Consider the following 21,358-nt stretch of genomic DNA (forward strand, 5'->3'; position numbering starts at 1 on the left):
AGCAATTGTGATAAATGTCAATAATTGGTGAAGCCAGGTAAAGAGCCTCTGGGATTCTTTGTAATCACTTTTCTGTAAGACTAAAATCATGTCAAAATAAAAAGTATTCGATGTAGCCACTTTGAAAAACAGTATAATTCAAAAAGTTAAAAATTGAACTACCAAGTGATCCAGCAAATTCACTTCTGGGTATTTATCTGAAGAAAATGAAAGCATTAATTAGAACAGATATATGCACCCCTACCTTCATTGCTAAATGAAATCAAGAATATATCCTTCATTACTAAAGGAAATCAGTCCTGAATTTTCATTGGAATGACTGATGCTGAAGCTGAAACTCCAATACTTTGGCCACCTGATGCAAAGAACTGACTCCTTAGAAAAGACCCTGATGCTGGGAAATATTGAAGGCAGGAGGAGAAGGGGACAACAGAGGATGAGATGGTTGGATGGCATCACCAACTCGATGGACATGAGTTTGAGCAAGCTCTGGGAGCTGGTGATGGACAGGGAAGCCTTGCTGCAGTTCATGGGGTCACAAAGAGTTGGACACGACTGAGTGACTGAACTGAACTGAACCTTCATTGCAGCGTTATTTACAATAGCCAAGACATGGAAGCAACCTAAGTGTCCATTGATAGATGAATGGATAAAGAAGATGCAGTATATACATACATAATGGAATACTACTCAATCAAAAAAGAATGAAATCTTGCCATTTTCAACAACATAAGGGTATTATGAAGGACAAATACTATATGATTTCACTTATATATAGAATCTTAAATAAATGAACAAACATAAAACAGAAAGAGTCAAAGATGCAGAGAACAGGCAGGTGGTTGCCACAGGGGAGGTGGGCCGGGGTAATAGGTAAGGGCTATTTAGAGCTACAAGTTTCCAGTTGCAAAATAAATGAGTCATGGGTATAAAATGTACAGAATGGGAAACACAGCCGATAACTATGTGATATCTTTGTATGGTAACATATCCTAACTAGACTCATCCTGGTGATCAGTTTGAAACATACAGAAGTATCCAGTCACTATATTGTGTAACAGGAACTAAGAGTGTTGCAGGTCAATTACATTTCAAAAACAAACTCATAAAAAATGAGATTATTCCATAATTGGTGCTGGGAAAATCGGACAGCTACATGTAAAAGAATGAAAGTAGAACATTCTCTAACACCATGTACAAAAATAAACTCAACGTGGATTAAAGACCTAAATATAAGACCAGAAACCATAAAACTCCTAGAGGAAAACATAGGCAGAACACTCTGGCATAAATCGTAGCAATATTTTTTTGAGTCTGTCTCCTAAAGCAAAGGAAAATAAAAGCAAAAATAAACAAATGGACTCTAATTAAACTTGAAAGCTTTTGCACAGCAAATGAAACCATCACCAAAACAAAAAGACAACCTACTGAATAGGAGATAATGTTTGTAAATGATACGACCAATAAAAGGTTAATATCCAAAGTACATAAACAGCTCACATAATTCAACATCAAGAAAAGGCCACACAATCTGAGTAAAAAATGGAGAGATGACCTGAGTAGACATTTTTCCAAAGAGGACATGCAGGTTGGCCAATAGGCACATGAAAAGATGCTCAACATCATTAACCATCAGAATAATACAAATTAAAACCATAATGGATATCATCTCACATCTGGCAGAATGGCTATCATCAAAATAATAATAATAATAAATGTTGGCAAGCATGTGGAGAAAAAGGAACCCTTGTGTACTGCTGATGGAAATGTAAATTGGTGCAGCCGTTATGGAAATCAGTATGAAGGTTTCTCAAAAAATTAAAAATAGAACAACCATATGAACCAGCAGTTCCACTCCTGGGTATATATCCAAAAAGAAAATATTAATTCAAAAAGATATATGTATCCCAATGCTCATAGCAGTGTTATTTACAATGGCCAAGATATGAAAGCAATTCATCCATCAACAGACAAATGCATTAAGAAGACATAATACACACACACACACACACACACGAATACTACTCAGCCATAAAAAGGAATGAAATTTTGCCATTTCCTACAATATAGATGGACTTGAAGGGTATTATGCTAAGTGAAATAAGTCAGCCAGAAAAAGACAAACACTGTATATCACCTATATGTGGAATCTAAAAAATAAAACAAACTAGTGAATTTAATAGAAAAGAAAAACAGACTTACGGATATACAGAACAAACCGGTGGTCACCAAGGGGGAGAGGGAAGTGGGATGGAGGATTAAGAGGTAAAAACCATTATGTACAAAGTAAAAAAGCTACAGGGATATACCATGTATCATGGGGAATATAGTCAATATTTTATAATAACTTCTAATGGAGCATAACCCTTAAATTGTGAGTCACTATGTTGTTCAACATGTAACTTATATGCTGCTGCTGCTGCTAAGTCGCTTCAGTCGTGTCCGACTCTGTGTGACCCCATAGACGGCAGCCCACCAGGCTTCTCCGTCCCTGGGATTCTCCAGGCAAGAACACTGGAGTGGGTTGCCATTTCTTTCTCCAATGCATGAAAGTGAAAAGTCAAAGTGAAGTCGCTCAGTTGTGTCCGACTCTTAGCGATCCCATGGACTGCAGCCCACCAGGCTCCTCCATCCATGGGATTTTCCGGGCAACAGTACTGGAGTGGGGTGCCATTGCCTTCTCCCTGTAACTTATATAATATACATCAACTATGCTATGCTATGCTAAGTCACTTCAGTCGTGTCTGACTCTGTGCGACCCCATAGACGGCAGCCCACCAGGCTCCCCTGTCCCTAGGATTCTCCAGGCAAGAACACTGGAGTGGGCTGCCATTTCCTTCTCCAATGCATGAAAGTGAAAAGTGAAAGTGAAGTCGCTCAGTCGTGTCCAACTCTTAGCGACCCCATGGATTGCAGCCTAGCAGGCTCCTCCGTCCATGGGATTTTCTAAGCAAGAGTACTGGAGTGGGATGCAATTGCTTTCTCCGACATCAACTATGCTTCAATTTAAAAAAGGTCACATTTATGGTTATCAGAGGTGGGGGATGGGGTATTGGATGAAGGCAATCAAAATGTACACGCTTCTTGGAGGGAATATAAATTGGTGCAGCCACTGTGCAGTTTTGAGCCAGGATGGAGGTTCTTCAAAAAAACTAAAAACAGAATTACCATATGCTCTAGCAATCCCACTCCTGGGCATATATCCGGACAAACCTATAATTCAAAAAGACACACGCACCCCTAAGCTCACAGCAGCACTGTTCACAAGAGCCAAGACGTGGGAACAGCCTACATGTCCACAGACAGATGGATGGAGAAAGAAGACGTGGTGCACATACAACGGAATACTACTCAGCCATAAAAAGAACAAAATAACGTCATCTGCAGCAACACGGATGCAACCAGAGACTACCATGCTAAATGAAGTCAGTCAGAAAGAGAGAGACAAATACCAAATGATACCACTTATGTGTTGTATCTAAAATATGACACATGTGAACCTATCCATGAAACAGACATGACTTAGCAACTGAACAACAGCCACGGCAACACAGAAAGAGAATCACAGTCACAGAGTGAAGAACGGATCTGTGGTTGTCAGGGGAGGGGGCTGGAAGAGGGGTGGAGTGGGACCTTGGGGTTAGCAGAGATGAGTTTTTATATAAAGGACAGATAAACAACAAGCTCCTACTGATATATCACATAACATCATGATGATTATAACATATTAGGATGATTATAACATATTATGATGATTATATGAATAGTGATTACAATATATCACTGTTATATATTCACTATCCTATGATAAGCCATAAAGGGAAAGGACATAAGAAAAAGAACGTATATATAACTGAATCACTTTGCTGTACAGCAGTAATTAACAACATTGTGAATCAACTATAAAACATTTTTTAAAAGGTTTGAACTTCCAGTTATAGGATAAAGAGGTACTAGGAATGTAATATGCATGCTCAGTCACTGAGTCCTGTCTGACTCTTTGAGACCCCATGGACTGCAGCCTGCCAGGCTCACTGTCCATGGGATTTCCCAGGCAAGAATACTGGAGTGGGTTGCCATTTCCTCCCACAGAAGAATGTAATATACAATATGATAAATATAATTAACATTGCTCTATGTCATATATGAAAATTAAGAGTATAAAATCCTAAGAGTTCTCACCATAAGAAATTTTCTTTTTCTTTAATTTCGTGTCTAAATGAGATGACAGATGTTCAGTAAACCTACTGTGATTATCAGTTCCTAATGTATGTAAGTCAAATCACAATGCTGTACACAAACTAATATCGTGCTACATGACAATTATATTTCAATAAAACTGGAAGAAAAACAAATTGTTAGAGGGACTTCCCTGGTGGTCCAGGGTTAAGAAACTGCTTTCCAGAGCAGGGGATGTGGGTTTGACCCCTGGTTGGTGAACTATTCATTGGAAGGACTGATGCTGAAGCTGAAGCTCCAATACTTTGGCCACATGATTTGAAGAGTCAACTCATTGGAAAATACCCTGATGCTGGGAAAGATTGAAGGCAGGAGGAAAAGGGGGCGACAGAGGACGAGATGGTTGGATGGCATCACCAACTCAATGGAAATGAGTTTGAGCAAGCTCCAGGCGTTGGTGATGGACAGAGAAGCCTGGCTGCAGTCCATGGGATCACAAAGAGTTGGACACGACTGAGTGACTGAACTGAACGGGTGAACTAAGATCCCACATGCTGAGGGGCAACTAAGCCCATGTCCCACAACTAGAAAGCCCATATGGCATAAATGAAGGGCCCACATGCCACAATGAAGACCTAGCACAGCCAAAAGATAAAACAAGTGTTAGAAGGGAACACTGCACTCAGCCCTGCTTCCTGGATATTTCCAATATCATTAGTGTGTTAAGGCTCTGACAAGTCCTGTACAAGGTAGCCTGTTTAGTTTGGTTTTCAATTTTAAAAATGTGTTGCATAATAAAAAAAAAAAGATGTACAAAGAAATCATGGAATATTCATACAATGGACTACAATGGAGAAATGACATTTGCTACTTGTGACAATATGGATTAATCTCAAAACACAACAAAACCAGTTTGTACTCCAACCTCCAAAAAGAAAATTACTCAGTCCCACGTGTCTCATTCAGTCACTCCTTCTGTTTAGTATTTAGACAGCAGAAGATTCATTTTGAAAGTGTTACTCTGAAAGTGTTAGTCTGAAAGTGTTACTCGCTCAGGCGTGTCCAACTCTTTGGTGACTCCATGGACTACCATCTGCTAGCAGCCCCGTCTGTGGAGTTCTCTAGGCAAGAATACTGGAGTGGGTTGCCATTCCCTTCTCCGGTGGATCTTCCCAACGCAGGGATCGAACTCCAGTCTCCTGCATTGCAGGCAAATTCTTTTCCCTCTGAGCCACCAGGGAAGCCCGAAGAATACTGGAGTGGGTTGTCATTTCCTCCTCCAGGGGATCTTCCTGACCCAGGGTTCGAACCCATGTTTCTGGAGTCTCCTGCACTGGCAGGCAGATTCTGTACCAGCTGAGCCCCTAGCGAAGTCCAGGGTACTAACTGCTGACCAAAGAGCATCACGAGTGTGTGTGATGCTAGAACAGAGTATCTGTGGACTTGAGTATGTGCAGGATTTCATCTACATGGAGGATCCACAGAGGGTGCTCGCCCACAATCCCACAGTGCTCCCCAGGCTCTCACCCTCTCTGAGCACCTCCTTCTGCTTCAGCACCCCCACGAGGGTCAGGAGACGGGGCAGGGCTGTCCAGGCAGCCACTGTGTGCTGGGCTTGGGTCCGCAGGGTCAGGACCCGGCCTCCTCTCCGCGCCTCGGAGGCCTTGAGGAAGAGCTGCACTGTGCTCTGGTCCAGCAGGGCTTTGGAAAACAGCCAGATCCTAGGAAGGAAAGTGATGGGGCGTGGAAAACATCAGCAGCTATCTCTGCAGCAAATGGTGTTTTTCCCCTTCAAGTAAGCCAGTCTGGCCGTACGAATTTCTGAACCCCATGTTCAGACCCATCATGGGATCGCCTTCCTGGGCCCTCAGCTCGCAGGGATGCAGTGTAACAGAGGGCTCAGATCACGGGCTTTGAGGTCAGTCAAATGGGAGGCTGAATCCCAGGACTGCTGCCCACTCACTGTGGGGCTCTGCACAAGGACACGACTCCCTGAACCTCAGTTTCTTCTTCTGTAAAGAGGAGGAAAGCATCGAACTACTGATGCTGAACTGACATTGCTAATGAGTTATCAGTCTATGTTATTACGGCGGGGGACAAGGGACAAAACAGTCCCAGGAAGCCTGCTCTTAAAATTCCTGGAGAATCGGGGCAGGTGACATGGTGCCAATCACCCACGTGTTTTTTTTGTTGTTGTTTGGGTTTTTTCTTTTCTTGACTCAAGTCACGTAAGGCTTCCCAGGTGGCGCTAGTGGTAAAGAACCCAGCTGCCAATGCAGGAGCTACAGGAGACATGAATTTGATGTCTCAATAGGGAAGATCCCCTGGAGGAGGGCGTGGCAACACACTCCAGTATTCTTGCCTGGAGAATCCCATGGACAGTGGAGCCTGGCAGGCTATAATCCATGGGGTCGCAAAGAGTCGGACATGACTAAAGTGACCTAGCACACACGAAGCATGTAAGAACTTACTTTCCTGACTAGGGATCGAACCCATGCCCCCTACATTGGAAGTGCAGTCTCAACCACTGGACGACCAGGGAAGTCCCACATGGTACGCTCTATATATGACATCATGGTAGTTGCTTTCCATGGGAATACCAAGACCAGGGACAAGATCAGCCATGCTTTGCTTGGTGCACACTCACACAGGTGTAAGTGTGTGTGTGTGTGTGTTTCCCTAAGGAAAGGCACTATTTACAAATAATGCCATTGTTTGGTTTCTTACTTTGCCCTGGCTGTTAGGAAGCTCAGAGTCAAATCATCAGCTCCACTCTAGAAAAAGGCATGCATTTCGTTTACTGATGCCACATTGATCATCTTCCCATTTTTCCTTCCCTTCACCCGAACTTCCTCATGTATTTTTTTTTTTTTTTGAAACCCAGAATAAGAATTGGCAAGCTGTGGGCCAAAACCAGCCCACCTGTATAGTAAATAAAGTTTTATCAGAACTTGGCCACTTGCGTTGATTTACATGTTGTCTACGATGCTTTTGTACTACAATCGCAGAATACCTGCCACAGAGAGCGTGTGGCCCGCAGATCCAAAAATATTTACCATCCTGTCCTTTCCTGAAAGTTTGCTAGTTCTTGACCTAGAACAATGTACATTTTCATAATCTACCTCAAACCCTTTGAAGTTTGGGAATAAAGCTTCCCAGGTGGCTAGGCAGTAAAGAACCTGCCTGCCAATGCAGGAGACACGGGTTCAATCTCTAGTCCAGGAAGATCCCCAAGAGGACGAAATGGCAACCCATTCCAATATTCCTGCCTGGGAAATCCCACGGACAGAGGATCCTGGCAGGCTATAGTTCACTGGGTCATAAAAGAATCAGACATAACTTAGCAACTTAACAACAACTGTGAATGCTGTTATAACTAAAAAAGAAAGGAAAATAGATCAAAGTGGAAAATTGAATGTTTCCTCCCTTCTACCTCCTCAAGCCTTAAACTCAAGAATGGCACGGATGGTCCCACCCCATTCAGCGATGGTCCCAGAGGGCACTTCTGGGTGATGATTTCCCATCTCCCAGGACTTCAGCCCTTCAACCTCAGAGGCCCCCTCCCTCCTTGAAGCCACCTGGGGATGCTCACCTGGCTGGGGCGACCTTGCTGGAGAGCTGCAGCTGAACAGCCCTGGGGGCTCTGAGGACCTCCTGGTGTAGGAGGACACTCATACCCCAGCCCCGGGTGTTCCTCCGGCTGTCCTGTCTCGCACTGGCCTCCAGCAGAACCAGCTCCTCGCCAGACACGTGCACAGACAGGGAGCCGTTGACGCTGCGCTCTCTGTAGCGCGCGGCAGCCGCCTGCACCTGCGGGGAAAGAGGACAGCGTTCAGAAGCAGCGGTGTTGGGGGTTCTTCCCTCATGCTCCAGTAGTTAAGAATCCACCTTGCAATGCAGGGGACAAACTAAGATCCCACATGCCACAGAGGAACTTAGCGTGCGAGCCACAACTATTGAGCCCTTGCGGCTCAAGTAGAGGATCCGCATGTTGCAAAGAAAGATCTCCCATGACACGAGGAAGATACCACATGCCACAACTAAGACCCAACAGAGCCATGTAATAAATAAATACACACTTTTATAAAACAGTAGAAGTGAAAGCGTTAGCCACTCAGTCATGTCCGACTCTTTGCGACCCTATAGACTGTAGTCTGCCAAGTAACTCTGTCCATGGGATTCTCCAGGCAAGACTACTGGAGTGGGAAGCTATTCCCTTCTCCAGAAGATCTTCTCAACCTAGGGATCAAACCTGGCTCTGCCTGCATTACAGGCAGATGCTTTACCATCTGAGCCACCAGAGGAACCCCTCTTTTTTATTTTCATAAAAGATACTATTAAAAAAAAAAGCAGAGGAAGGACAGGAAGGGTCTGTGGGAGCTGGGTATGCAGGAGGGCCTCTTCTTCCAGGAAGTCTTCCCGAGTCACACCAGCACTGAGCATCACCAAACACAGTGGACAGCAAATACTCAGGAAGAGAAATAAGACAGAGGGAAGATCAGGTGGAAGCCTTCCCTGACCCCAGCTCCTTGCACAGGAACAGGATTACCTTGTCCTTCCCACTACTTAGGAGGTGGGATTTCTGTCTTACAAATGGAGAAACTGAGGCTCAGAGACTCACATATTCAACCTGGGCCTGCCTGGCTCTAAAATTCATGCTTGTGCCTGAAATAGGGCTGCTGTGGGGAGCAGAAGACCCTGGGCAATTCAGTTACAGAAAAGGATGCTCACAGTGCCCCTTGGGGCCCAGAGAACCACTAGAAGCTCTGGAGGTCAAAGGGGAGAATGTCTGGTGCATAAGGAGGGGCCACACTTGGGGTGAGTTCCTTGGTGGCTCAGAGGGTAAAGCATCTGCCTGCAAGGCAGGAGATCTGCATTCGATTTCTGGGTTGGGAAGATCCCCTGGAGAAGGCAGTCGCAACCCACTCCAGTATTCTTGCCTGGAAAATCCCATGGACAGAGGAGCCTGGTGCAGGCTACAGTCCATGGGGTCACAAAGAGTCGAACATGACTGAGTGACTTCACTTTTGCACCTGGGGTGAGGTTGGAGCAAAGGCCTGGCCAGGCCCCCAGAGTGATGTGGGGAGGAGTAGGATGCGAGCTGAGAGGGCCACTCTTCCACCAGCTCTGTAGGATCTGAAGCCCACTTCCTGATCTGGGCCTCGGTTCCCCCACTACAGGGTAGAAACTGGCCTGGCTCAGTTTCCACGTTACAGTTGCATGGGGAGCTTTTACAAGTATGCCTGGCCTCTTGCTACTTGAATTGATAGACAGCAGTGTATCCCATGCAATGCAACAGTATTCAGTGATAAAAGGAAATGAGCTATTAAGCCATGAAAAGACACAAAGGAATTGTAACAGCACATTCTAAATGAAACAAACCAATCTTTCACTTCAAGGTTAAACTGAATGATTCCAACTGTATGATGTTCCAGGGGAAAAGGTAAAACTAAAAATACAGAAAATGGTAACTGGTGGCCAGAGGGTAAGAGAGGGGGAAGGAGGAACAGAGGGCTCGCAGAGGATCTTTAGGGCAGTGAAACTACTGTAAGCTGATTTATGACATTACGCACTTGGCAAAGCACACAGAATGAATGGCACAAGGAGAGAACCTTAAAGTAAATGATGCACTTTAGTTCATAATGAATTAATATTGGTCCCTCCATTTTAACAAAGGTACCACACTAAGGCAAGATGTTTGGCTTATTTTTTAAACATTCTCCTTTTATCTGTTTATTTTTCTATTTTGGCCAAGCCATGCAGCATGCAGGATCTCAGACCCCGGCCAGGGATCGAACCGGCACCCCACAGCAGTGGAAGCACCGTCCACCACTGGACCACCAGGGAAGTCCCACAAGATGTCGATAAGTGGGAAAACCGTGTGGAGAACAGGGGTCTGTGAGAGCTCTCCGTACTTTCTGCCCAATTTTCCTGTAAACCTAAAACTGCTGTAAAAACTGAGATTTATTAATTTTTTAAAAGAGTGCCTGGGATGCCCTAACCAATCAACTCAGCATCTCCAGGCTGCAGTCCAGGTATGTTCTGTTAATAAAACTGCCCCCACCGGCTTCTAACGTGCAGCTGAGGCTGGGAACTTCCAGGGTACACCGTGTCTTCTCTGATTGACTCTGTGGGCCCGAGAGGTCTTGTGGAGCATGCATTCTCAACAGGGGCAATATCGCTTTAAATGCATAACTGGTTCTTGTGAGAGGGCTTTGGTTAAAAAAAATAACTTCTTATACAAGGCCCAGATATGCATCCGCACATAACAGAAATACAGGACATGTGTGGACTTAAATTTTCATAGAGGGGACAATTAGGGGAAAAGTGCCCAACAAGCCTCCTTGGTCAGGGATGCAGTAATGAAAATTAGGTTGAGAAACATCAGTGAAAAGATACCTGATGTTTTGGGGGAGATGGGTTTGAGAAGGCTGGGTTCCTGCCGCCCAGGCCCAGCCCTCATTCAAACACAGAGATAATGTGAGCAAAGGCTCCTGCTGTTTTAAAAAGTAATAATATACTCAATACTCTTAATGGCCTATGTGGGAAGAGAACATTAAAAAAGAGTGGAGATATATATACATATATGAAGTGAAAGTCGCTCATTTGTGTCCAGCTCTTTGCGACTCCATGGACTATACAGTCCATGGAATTCTCCAGGCCAGAATACTGGACTGGGTAGCTGTTCCCTTCTCCAGGGGATCTTCCCAACCCATATAACTAAATATATAGTATTTAGTATAACTAAATCACTTCGCTGTACATCTGAAACTAATACAACATTGTAAATCAACTATACTCTTAATTTTTAAAAAAGTAATAATAAAGCTTGAATCCATTAGGTGACCCAGCACCCAAGGTTCCAGCAGGACTCCTCCTCCCTCACCATGAGTGCTGGGGCCACACTGGGCTCCATGTCCAGCCTGCCTGGGTGCCCATCCAAGACCCTCCACTTATGTGCTCCATGACCTTGCACAGGGCTCATTGCCTCTCTGTGCCTCAGAGTCTCATCTGCAAAATGCCGATCAGCAGCACCACAAGGCATCCATGAGATGATCCACGTCAAGGGCTGAGACCAGAGCCTGGCACACGGCAAACATTCAAGGGCCGTCAGCTCCCATTATAACTGACTTCGGCGATGGCACATCTTCCAGTCTGACAGGTGTCATGATTTTATACACCTCGAAAGTGAAAAGGCTGCTGATGAGACAATGAACCAGTGTGGGTCTGAAGACACATCCTGATTTCAGAGATACCAACACACGCGAAAACATGCCTCTGAGACCGTTCAGCTTCCATTCTTCAGAGCCCTTCTGGGGTTCTGAGCCCTCCCCTCAAGTTGTCAAAACCCACAGGCACAGGACTGAGGCCACAGCAGGCATTTAAAAATTGCTATCGAATTCTGGTCCTCATCGCAGTGGGGGTTACCCACCTACACCTCCATGTCCCCAGCCCGCAGCCTAATTCCTGTGTACATGGCATACTCTCAAAGTAACCAAGGTGGGGGGCTTTCTATGGAGCTGGCCCTGGGGGAGCAAAGCACAGCCCTCCCACCTGCACGCCTCTCCCTGCCTCTTCTTTTCCCTGGAGAATGAAACCCTATGTGTTTCTACCCCACACTGGGCAAAATACTCTGGGATCTAAAAAGCCATTCTGAAGGCTCATACAGTTTCTTCCAGACCCAACCACAGGGCAGGGTTTTGAGGACAATTCTGCCTCTCTCCATTTTCAAGGGTGAAATGTGATCCTTTCACCCTCCAGGGAGCTGAAAACCCTTCTTGCCTGGACAATCACTTCCAAATGACGGATTTGGAAATCTCCTTCCCATCTGTTCTTGATTCTGGAGGGGCTGTCTGGCTAAGCTTAGCATCGTGGTGTGGCCCTCCCCCTGCTCCCTCCCCTCCATCCTCCCTTCCTTCCGCCCCATCTCCCAGCAAGCTGGCTGCTCAAAGACAATACTTGGCAGGTAACTGAGGTCATCCCGAAGGGACTACCATCTGTACCTGCAAGTCTGGAGGAAACATGGGTCCACGGGGATGTCTGAGCTGGAAGGAAACCACTGAATGGGAGTCAGATCCGTTCAGCTGGACCGAGACCTGTTGGGAGGGGGAAGTAGAAAAGGGTGAGGGGGTCAGAGGGAGCAAAGAGTGAGATGCAGAACCCAAGAAGGCGGCTGGCTGGGCACTGAGGAGGGACAGGTCATCCCAGAGGTGTCCCAAACCCAGGCCCCACAGCAGACGCCTGAAGCCACCATCCTTTCAGGATGGTTCTCAGCCTAAATCTTATGGAGACTGCCTTACCTGGAAGCTTGAGAAGTGAGGCCCCACACACGGGGCTGAGAGGACAGCTCTCGAACTGCAGACCACATCCTCCCCCTGCCACGGTGTCTGCTCATGCCTCCTGTGTTCACAGTTGCCATTTATTTGACCCTGACTATGAACCAGGAGAAGGCAGTGGCACCCCACTCCAGTACTCTTGCCTGGAAAATCCCATGGGTGGAGAAGCCTGGTAGGCTTCAGTCCATGGGGTCGCTAAGAGTCGGACATGACTGAGCGACTTCACTTTCACTTTTCACTTTCATGCATTGGAGAAGGACATGGCAACCCACTCCAGTGTTCTTGCCTGGAGAATCCCAGGGACGGGGGAGCCATGTGGGCTGCCGTCTATGGGGTCGCACGGGGTCGGACACGACTTAAGCTACTTGGCAGCAGCATGAACCAGGCACTGGGAAGCTGGCTTTACAATCATCATCTTATTCAATCATCACCCCTGCTCTCACAGGCTGGTATTACTATCCTTCTTCACAGGAGGAAAAACTGATGCTCAGAGAGGTTGAATAGTTTACCCAAGCAAGTCAACAGTGCAGCTAGGATTTGAACCTGAAAGCTCCTTGGAGATGGGAACAGAAACAGTCATCTGTGCAGTCCCAGTACATCGCACAGAGCCTCTCATGCAGCAGAGACACTATCTATGTATGGTGAATTAATGAATATACCCACAGTGGCTGCTATATACTCACCAAAATGCACTTCCTTTCTCTCTAGGACATACAGCTACAACTACATTCCTCAGCCTCCCTTGCAGCTGGGTGGGGGTCAAGTGATGAGTTCCCACCAGTGGAATTACTTATGCGCCTGACCAATGAAAACCTCCTGCAAAATTCTCACCCTCTTTCTCCTCATCTAGCCAGCTGGGGCAGAGCCACAGGGTGGTGGGAGCCTGGGTCCCTGAGTGAGTGTGTGGAGTAGACCCACAATGAAGTGTGACATGACTGCAGAATAAACTTTCACAGTAAAGCAAACTTTTGTCACAATGGTGCACCCTGATTCATCATATGCACGCTGCCCAAATAAAGCCTGTGCTCTCAGCTTGCCAGGGCCACCCTGCCACCTCCCATACAGGACACCCGCATGCTAACATTAAATCCCCTCCTCTCCCAGCTAGGAGGCAGAACTCAGTCTTCTGACCTGGGACGTGACGTTGCGGTTGATGGTAGCTCGTGCATCCACACCACAGTCAAATGCTCCCTCGTGACTCTGTCTGAAGACAACGTCCCCGTCCACATTCAGGGCTTGGGGGAACCTCAGCTAGGAAAGAACAGACAGGACCTTTCACTCTCGCCAACAGTCGAGCTCTGCTTGGAGGTCACCAACCAGCATTTGCCCAGCCCAGGGATGGGTACCTGGAAGGAGTGAGCCACGCCCAGGGCCAGGTTATGCCAGACTTCACCATGCCGCGATCTGTCATGGTGCAGAGCCTTCAGATGCAGCAAGACTTTCTGGTTGACTTTCAGAGTGGCCTCAACACCTCTGTTCTTAGCCTGTACGAGAACCGACGGCCCTGAGAGAGGGGACTCAGCATCTCTGAATGCCTGCAGAGGCCATCCTCGGAACCCAGCAATCAAAGTGGTCCCAAGATTGATGGGTGAAAGCAGTCTGCACTGCGCCAGTCACAGGAAAGAAAGCGGGGCAGGTGCACAGGGGGGTCTCTGATGTGTATGGTAAACTCCAGCACCCACAGGTGGGGCGAGCAGGGTAGGCTTGAGGGCCTGTGTCTCATTCACAAGGGTGATTGTTCTAGGCACTGCTGCAGCTGTAACACTCAGCATGGCGCAGGTGCATAGCAGGTGCTCAACAAATATCTAGATGAATGCAGAATCGCTAGTTGTAGTTATAGCCTGAAACCCCAAGGGCAATGCCATGCTAAGTAGAAGAATGTTTAATTTCTGGCAGGCAGAAAAATACCCACCTTCCCCAAAATGTCCATGTCCTGAACCCTGAACTCTGGGAATCTGTTACCTTACAGGGCAAAAGAGATTTTACAATTAAGGATCTTGAGATGGGCAGATTATCCTGGATTATCCAATGAGCTGATCACAAGGCTTTTTTGGTTTGTGTTGGGGTTTTTTTTTTTTTGGTCAAATAGCACGTGAGCTCTTAGTTCCCTGACCAGGTATTGAACCTGCACCATCTGCAGTGAAAACATGGAGTCTTAACCATTGGACTTCCCGGGAAGCCTCAAGGATTCATATAAGAGGGAGACAAGAGAGTCACAGTCAGAGAGAGGAAGATGCTACTCTGCTACCTTTGAAAACAGAGAAAGGGACCATAAATCAAGACACATGGGTGGTTTTTAGAAGTTAGAAAAGGCAAAAAAAAAAAAAAAAAGGATTCTCCCCTGGAACTTCTAGAAAGAATGCAATCCTGGAAACATGTTGATTTCAGCCAAGTGAAACCCATTTTTTATTTCAGATCTCAAGAAATGTAAGATAAATTTGCTGTGTTAAGCCGCTAAGTTTGTGGCAATTTATTATAGCAGCAACAGGAAATACATACACAGAGTTAATCACTTATTCACTCAACAACCATTTCGCTTCTGCCACACGCTAAGTACAAGCAGCAGGCTGCCATCTTTTCCCACCTGTGCTGCCTGAGAAGTTAAACAATGTCTTGCCACTAGAATTTTATCATTGGTGAACATCTCTCAAAGAACACACTGCTTTATTTCAGAGCCAGGATGGAGGAGGAAGAAACAAAGGTCCCAGAGAAGTGAAAAATGTGTGTCATTAAACAAAGATATGGTTTTAAAACCCTGGAGAAGGAAATGGCACCCTACTCCAGTATTCTTGCCTGGAAAATCCCATGGACAGAGGAGCCTGGCAGGCTACAGTCCGTGGGGTCACAAAGAGTTGGACATGACTGAGTACACAGGGTTTTAGAAAAAAACAGTCAAATTAAATTAAATTAAAGGATCCCCACCTACTTGGTTCTAGCCTGTTGGTGTCAGGTGGGGTTTCAGGCCCAGTGGGTCAGATCTTCCAATTTTTTATAATTAGAAGCAGAGATCTGGGTTTTATTCCAAATCTTCTGATTTAAATGTTGACACTTTCTTTTCTTTAATTTAAATGCTAAGCAGGCCAAACAAAACACATCTGCAGACTGGATTTGGCCCATTCGCCATTTTGCAATCTCCGGTTTAGAAAACAGGACACACCACCGGGAAACATTTGTGCAGGTGTTCTGGGCCGTCATCTTGCCCATGGCTTCCCCTCAGGACCTCCAACTCCCAAACCTGGGGGCTGCTCACGGCCCAGTTTGACAGGCAGGGGAGTAAGGCCCCAGAAACACAGGTCTCTCTCCACGTACAGCAGCTGGCCTAGCTCCAGCCCCAGACCTGTGGATATCCCCAAGGGAGAAAGCACCACTGTCTTCCTTCTCCAGGGCCCGGCACACAGCAGGTGCTCAATACATGCTTGCTGGAGAATGGGATCATCTCTTGGAGCGTCTTTTCCTAGAGGGGTCAGGAAGGAGACTTGGATGAGGGCCTATAGTCATGTTGTAAGTACTCGAGATTGTACCCAAGTACAATCTTGGAAGGACTGATGCTGCAGCTGAAACTCCAATACTTTGGCCACCTGATGCACAAAGCTGACTCACTAAAAAAGATGCTGATGCTGGGAAATACTGAAGGCAAGAGGAGAAGGGGGTGATAGAGGATGAAATGGTTGGATGGCATCACTGACTCAATGGACATGAGTTTGAGTAAACTCCAGGAGACAGTGAAGGACAGAGGAGCCTGGCATGCTGCCGTCCATGGGGTCACAAAGAGTCATCCATGACTTAGCAACTGCACAACAAGTACTCATGAAAGATCACTGTACTCCATTTCGATCCTCATAACACTGCGTAAGAGATGAGGGTTGCTGTCTCCACTGCACAGAAGAGGAAACTGAGATCCAGAGACACAAGATGACTTGCTAAGGGCACAGAGGCAAAAACGAGTTTCACTCCTAGAAGACAAATGCCAAGACCCTCTAAGTCAGGGGTTAAAACTACAGACTGGGGGAAAAAAAACAACAAAACTGGCCAGCCTGATTTTGCAAATCTAGTTGTTTCGGCTGCTATAACAGAAATGCCACAGACTGCATGACTCAAACACCAGAAATTTTACATCTCACCGTTCTGGAGACCGGAAGTCCAAAACCAAGGTGCCAGCATGGACGGGTTCTGGTGAGAAACCTCTTGCTGGTTTGCAGATGGCTATTTTCTCATTGTGTCTTCAGATGGTGGAGAGAAAGCTCAGCTCTGATCCTCTTTTTGGAAGGACACTAATCTTATCATTAAGATTAATCACTTCATGGCAAATAGATGGGAAAAAACGGAAACAGTGACAGACTTTATTTTCTTGGGCTCCAAAATCACTGCACACAGCGACTACAGCCATAAAATTAAAAGATACTAGCTCCTTAGAAGAAAGCTGTATGACAAACCTAGACAGTGTATTAAAAAGCAGAGACATCACTTTGCCAACAAATGTCCGTAGAGTTAAAGGTATGGTTTTTCAAGTAGTCATGTATGGATGTGATAGTCGGACCATAAAGAAGGCTGAGTACAGAAGAATTGATGCTTTTGAACTGTGGTGCTGGAGAAGACTCTTGAGGGTCTCTTGGACTGCAAGTAGATAAACCAGTCCATCTTAGAAATCAAACCTGAATATTCATTGGAAGGACTGATGCTGAAGCTCCAATACTTTGGCCACCTGATGCAAAGAGCTGACTCATTGGAAAAACCCTGATGCTGGGAAAGATTGAGAGCAAGAGGAGAAGGGGGCAACAGAGGATGAGACAGCTGGATGGCATCACCAACTCAATGGACATGAGATTGAGCAAACTCTGGGAGATAATGAAGGAAGGGAAACTTGGCGGGCTGCAGTCCATGGGATGGTAAAGAGTCGGACATGACTGAGCGCTGAGCAACTGAACAACAATCTTATCATAAGGGCTCAACCCTCATGACCTTGATTACCCAAAGCCCGCACTTCCAAATGCCATCACATTAGAGCTTCAACATATGAATCTGGGGAAGTGGGTGGTTACACAAACATTCAGCCCACAGCAAACGTTTTATCAGAACACAGTTGTGCCCATTCATTTGTGTGTTTCCTACAATGTTTGTAAGCTACAAAGGCAGAGATGAGTAGTTGCAACACTGGCTGTATGACCTGCAAAGGCTACAATAGTTACCATCTGGTCCTTCAGAGAAAAACTTGATCAACCCCTGCTCTAAATTAGGTATGTAATGCATTTTTCTTTCTTTTTTTAAAATTGTGGTCGCACCACGCAACATGTGGAACTTCCCCAACCAGGAATTGAACCTGTGCCCGTTGCACTGGAAGCACAGTCTTAACCACTGGACTGCCAGGGGAGTCCTAGAATGGACTTTCAACAGCACCCGCCAACAGCTGTTCATTTAAGCACTGACTGTGCTCCAGGCCTTGTGGCTCTCAGGATAAAAAGGCAGACGCGTCCCAATCACGGTCTCGGACTAGCACAGGGTCTGGGCTGGGGTCTTTCTCCCAAGAGAAGAGGTGAGGGTTTTTAAGTAAGGGGGCGACAATGACTATGCTGGCGTGTTGAAAAACTCCCTCAGGCTCTCAAGTAGATTGAATTAGGCAGACAGCGGAATAGAAAACTCAGGCCGGAATTCTCCATTTGTTTCATCCAGTTGAGAGAAGATGGCAACCTGAACCGGGGACCACCGGGGTGAAAAGAGCTCTGGGACCCTCACTTACCACGTGCCGATTCCACAAAACCATGCACCCGTCCAAGCTCCTGGGGATGGCCCTGCCGTCGTACGGGTGGGTCAGGCCCGCGCAGACCTGGGAGGGACAACCACACACATGCACACGTGTGTGTACACACACACACACACAGATGGGTCAGAGGCAGATGGAACCTTCCCAGTTGAACCCTGGAGTCCACTCACATAGGGGTGCCCGGCCTGGTAGCCCAGGACCACGGTCTGCAGGGTCTCCTCCTGGGCACCGAGGACCACCCTGGTCTCCAAGGAGTAACGCTGGTGCCGCCTGTCGGCCGTGAAGGTCTCCTGCAGGAGGATGCGCTGCGGGAGGGGCACAGTCCAGGGGTGCCTGTCGTGGAGAGTGGGGAACAGGCCGAAAGCATTAAAGCGGCTGGCAGGGTCAGAGGACATCCGTGCCCCAGGGGCCTGTCACTGTCTTGCAGAGTTGAGACTTTGTTACAGGGTACTAGCCTGGTGGTCCAGTGGTTAAGAATCCACCTTCCAAAGCATGAGATGTGGGTTTGATCCCTGGTCAGGAAACTAAGATCCCACACGCTGCGTAGCAACTAAGCCCTCACATTCCAACTGCTGAGCCCGCGTGCCACAACTAGAGAGAAGCCCAAGCAATGCGACTAGAGAAGCCTGCGCACTGCAACAAAGATCCTGTGTGCCTCAGCTAAGACCTGATGCAGCCAAATAAATGTTTTTTTAAAAAAGACTTTGTCTATGTGCATGCGTGCGAAGTCCCTTCAGTCGTGTCTGACTCTTTGCAACCCTATGGACTGTGGCCTGCCAGACACCTCTCTCCATGGGATTCTCCAGGCAAGAATACTGGAGCGGATTGCCATTTCCCTTCTCCAGGGGATCTTTCGGACCCAGGGATGAAACCCGGGTCTCCTGTATCTCCTGTACTGCAGGCAGATTCTTTACCATCTGAGCCACCAGGGAAAACCTGGCATACAGTAGGTGCTCAATAAATATAAATGAGATTAAAAAATGGATGAGACCTTGGCAAATGCAGTTGCTGTTAGTTTTGGGTTACTGCTGCTGTTCTGACAGTAGATGGCTAAGGACTCCCAGCTGGTCAGCGCACAGCCTGGACTTCAGGCTGGGTCTTCTGACTCCAACCCTGAGCTGTTCACCCCCCAACAAAGAACAGGCTTTTCAACCAGCTGTGCCTCCAGGAACTGAAATGGTTCCCCCAGAGCAGCTTTCAGCCTGGGGTGATGAGACTGTTTTCTGTGCCCACCTCAGCACACTAATGAAAGGGGGTGAGGGACGTGGGGGCTTTCAGGGAGAGGGCTCATCTCCGAGCTCTGGGTTCTGTCTGGGCCCCTCCAGGCCACATGGCACACCCCACTCCCTGGTGACCCTCCACACTGGAGAACAGGAGACCCAGGCAAGCACCACACCTTGGGGGAAGCAGACTGGGGGAAGGAGCCACACATACCGAAGGGAGAAGGTTCCCTGCTTCCGGTACAAGCTCCTGTCTTGAACCAGCTCCTCCAGTACGCCCTCCAGCTGCAGGCCCTCAGGATGGCCCCTGGCACCCGTCCCCAGAGCCGTCAGCAATACATGACTCTTCCATGGCTGCAATGAGGACCAGGCTGATGCGGAGGGATGTCCAGAGGGTCCAAGCTGCAAAACATCCTGCCCTGGGGGTCTCCAGGGGCAGCCCCCACTGCCCACTCATCACCCCAGGAATGACCACCGAGAAGGGCTGATCAAATGGGCTGCAGCCTCCACACCATCAGACCTCAAGGTTACACAGGCACGCCGCTATGGCAAGACCTCACCAGGGACCCAAGAGGAATGAAGCACTTGGATGTACAGTACCAGGTGGCCGACCTTTGCTCTGCAGTCAGTGCTAGTATGGCTGGGGTCCATTTTATAGATAAAGAAACTGAGGCTCAGGGAGGCTTATAGGCCAAACTAGTAGCCTTCCCCATCCCAGATACGGGATTCAGGGTCTCTCGATGGCAAAGTCTCCAGCACAGGCCACCTGGACCCTTACCTGCTCCGTGTGCCTGTAGGCTGCCGTTAGGTTCAGCTCCCGCTGGGGGCCCTTCAACCAGCAGCGCAGGATCTTACGGTCTTGGCTGTTCTCAGCATGAATCTCGCTCTGCACCGCTTCGCTCCAGGCTGATTCTATTTCACTCCGGCTGCTAAAGAGGCTCTGTGCCAAGGCTGTCACAGTGGAAACCTGCAATGAGGATGAAGAGGCTGACCAAAGCCTTTGCACACCCTATTTCCTCCTCTTGGGAGTCCCTTTCTCTCAGTCCCACTTGGTGAACTCCTACTCATCCTTCAAAACCCCTCCAATGCCATCCCTGAAGGGCACACAAGGGAACAGAGGGGTAGCCTTCTCTCCCTGCATCACTGTCATGGTTTTCAGAGCCATGGGAGGAGCTAGGTGTTCTTTGGGCTTGTACTGGGGCTGGGGAAAGTAGAACTCTTTAGCCTTGTGCTGAGCTGTGTACCCAGCCCACTGCCCTTGGCACAAGCCCCTCTAGGAACACCAAGCCCCTCTAGGAACAATAAGCCTCTGCCTTGTGCCCTGCTGGCCTCTGTCCCTTGTTCATACAGCTCCCTCAGGGGACTCATAAGGAGAGGTAATGGGGCCAAGACGGAGTTTGGGAATTACCAAACCTCCTGCCAAATACTATAACTACCCAAGACCTTACCCCATGCATCACTGACCTCAGGTCACCCCCAGAACCTACGGGCCCCATTTCAGCAAATGGCACCTGCTTCTACACAACTTTGTTGCTGTTCAGTAGCTCAGTTGTGTCCGACTCTTTGTGACCCCACAGACTGCAGCACGCCAGGCTTCTCTGTCCTACACTATCTCCTGGAGCTTGCTCAAACTCATGTCCATTGAGTCCAACCGTCCCATCCTCTGGTGCCCCTTCGCCTCCTTCCCAGCGTCAGGGTGTTTTCCAATGAGTCAGCTCTTCGAATCAGGTGGCCAAAGGATTGGAGCTTCAGCTTCAGTCCTTCCAATGAATATGTAGGGTTGATTTCCTTTAGGATGGACTGCTTTGATCTCCTTGATGTCCAAAAGACTCTCAAAGAGTCTTCTCCAGCACTGCACTTTGAAA

General features: G+C 47.5%; 1 protein-coding gene across 1 annotated transcript in view; it reads right to left on the reverse strand.

The window, feature by feature from the left end:
- Positions 1–21,358, reverse strand: part of LOC133237990 (uncharacterized) — a 171,290-nt gene that overhangs the window by 74,084 nt on the left and 75,848 nt on the right. The window contains exons 30-38 of the mRNA XM_061400517.1: positions 20,272–20,460; positions 19,708–19,847; positions 18,444–18,606; positions 18,250–18,336; positions 13,862–13,999; positions 13,647–13,766; positions 12,183–12,275; positions 7,772–7,989; positions 5,707–5,900 (exon numbers count right to left, since the gene is read on the reverse strand). Of these exons, the coding sequence (XP_061256501.1) occupies positions 5,707–5,900; positions 7,772–7,989; positions 12,183–12,275; positions 13,647–13,766; positions 13,862–13,999; positions 18,250–18,336; positions 18,444–18,606; positions 19,708–19,847; positions 20,272–20,460 (1,342 nt within the window). The remainder of the gene's footprint in view (positions 1–5,706; positions 5,901–7,771; positions 7,990–12,182; positions 12,276–13,646; positions 13,767–13,861; positions 14,000–18,249; positions 18,337–18,443; positions 18,607–19,707; positions 19,848–20,271; positions 20,461–21,358) is intronic.

This window comes from Bos javanicus, chromosome 25, assembly GCF_032452875.1.
Source record: "Bos javanicus breed banteng chromosome 25, ARS-OSU_banteng_1.0, whole genome shotgun sequence".
Lineage (NCBI taxonomy): Eukaryota > Metazoa > Chordata > Mammalia > Artiodactyla > Bovidae > Bos > Bos javanicus.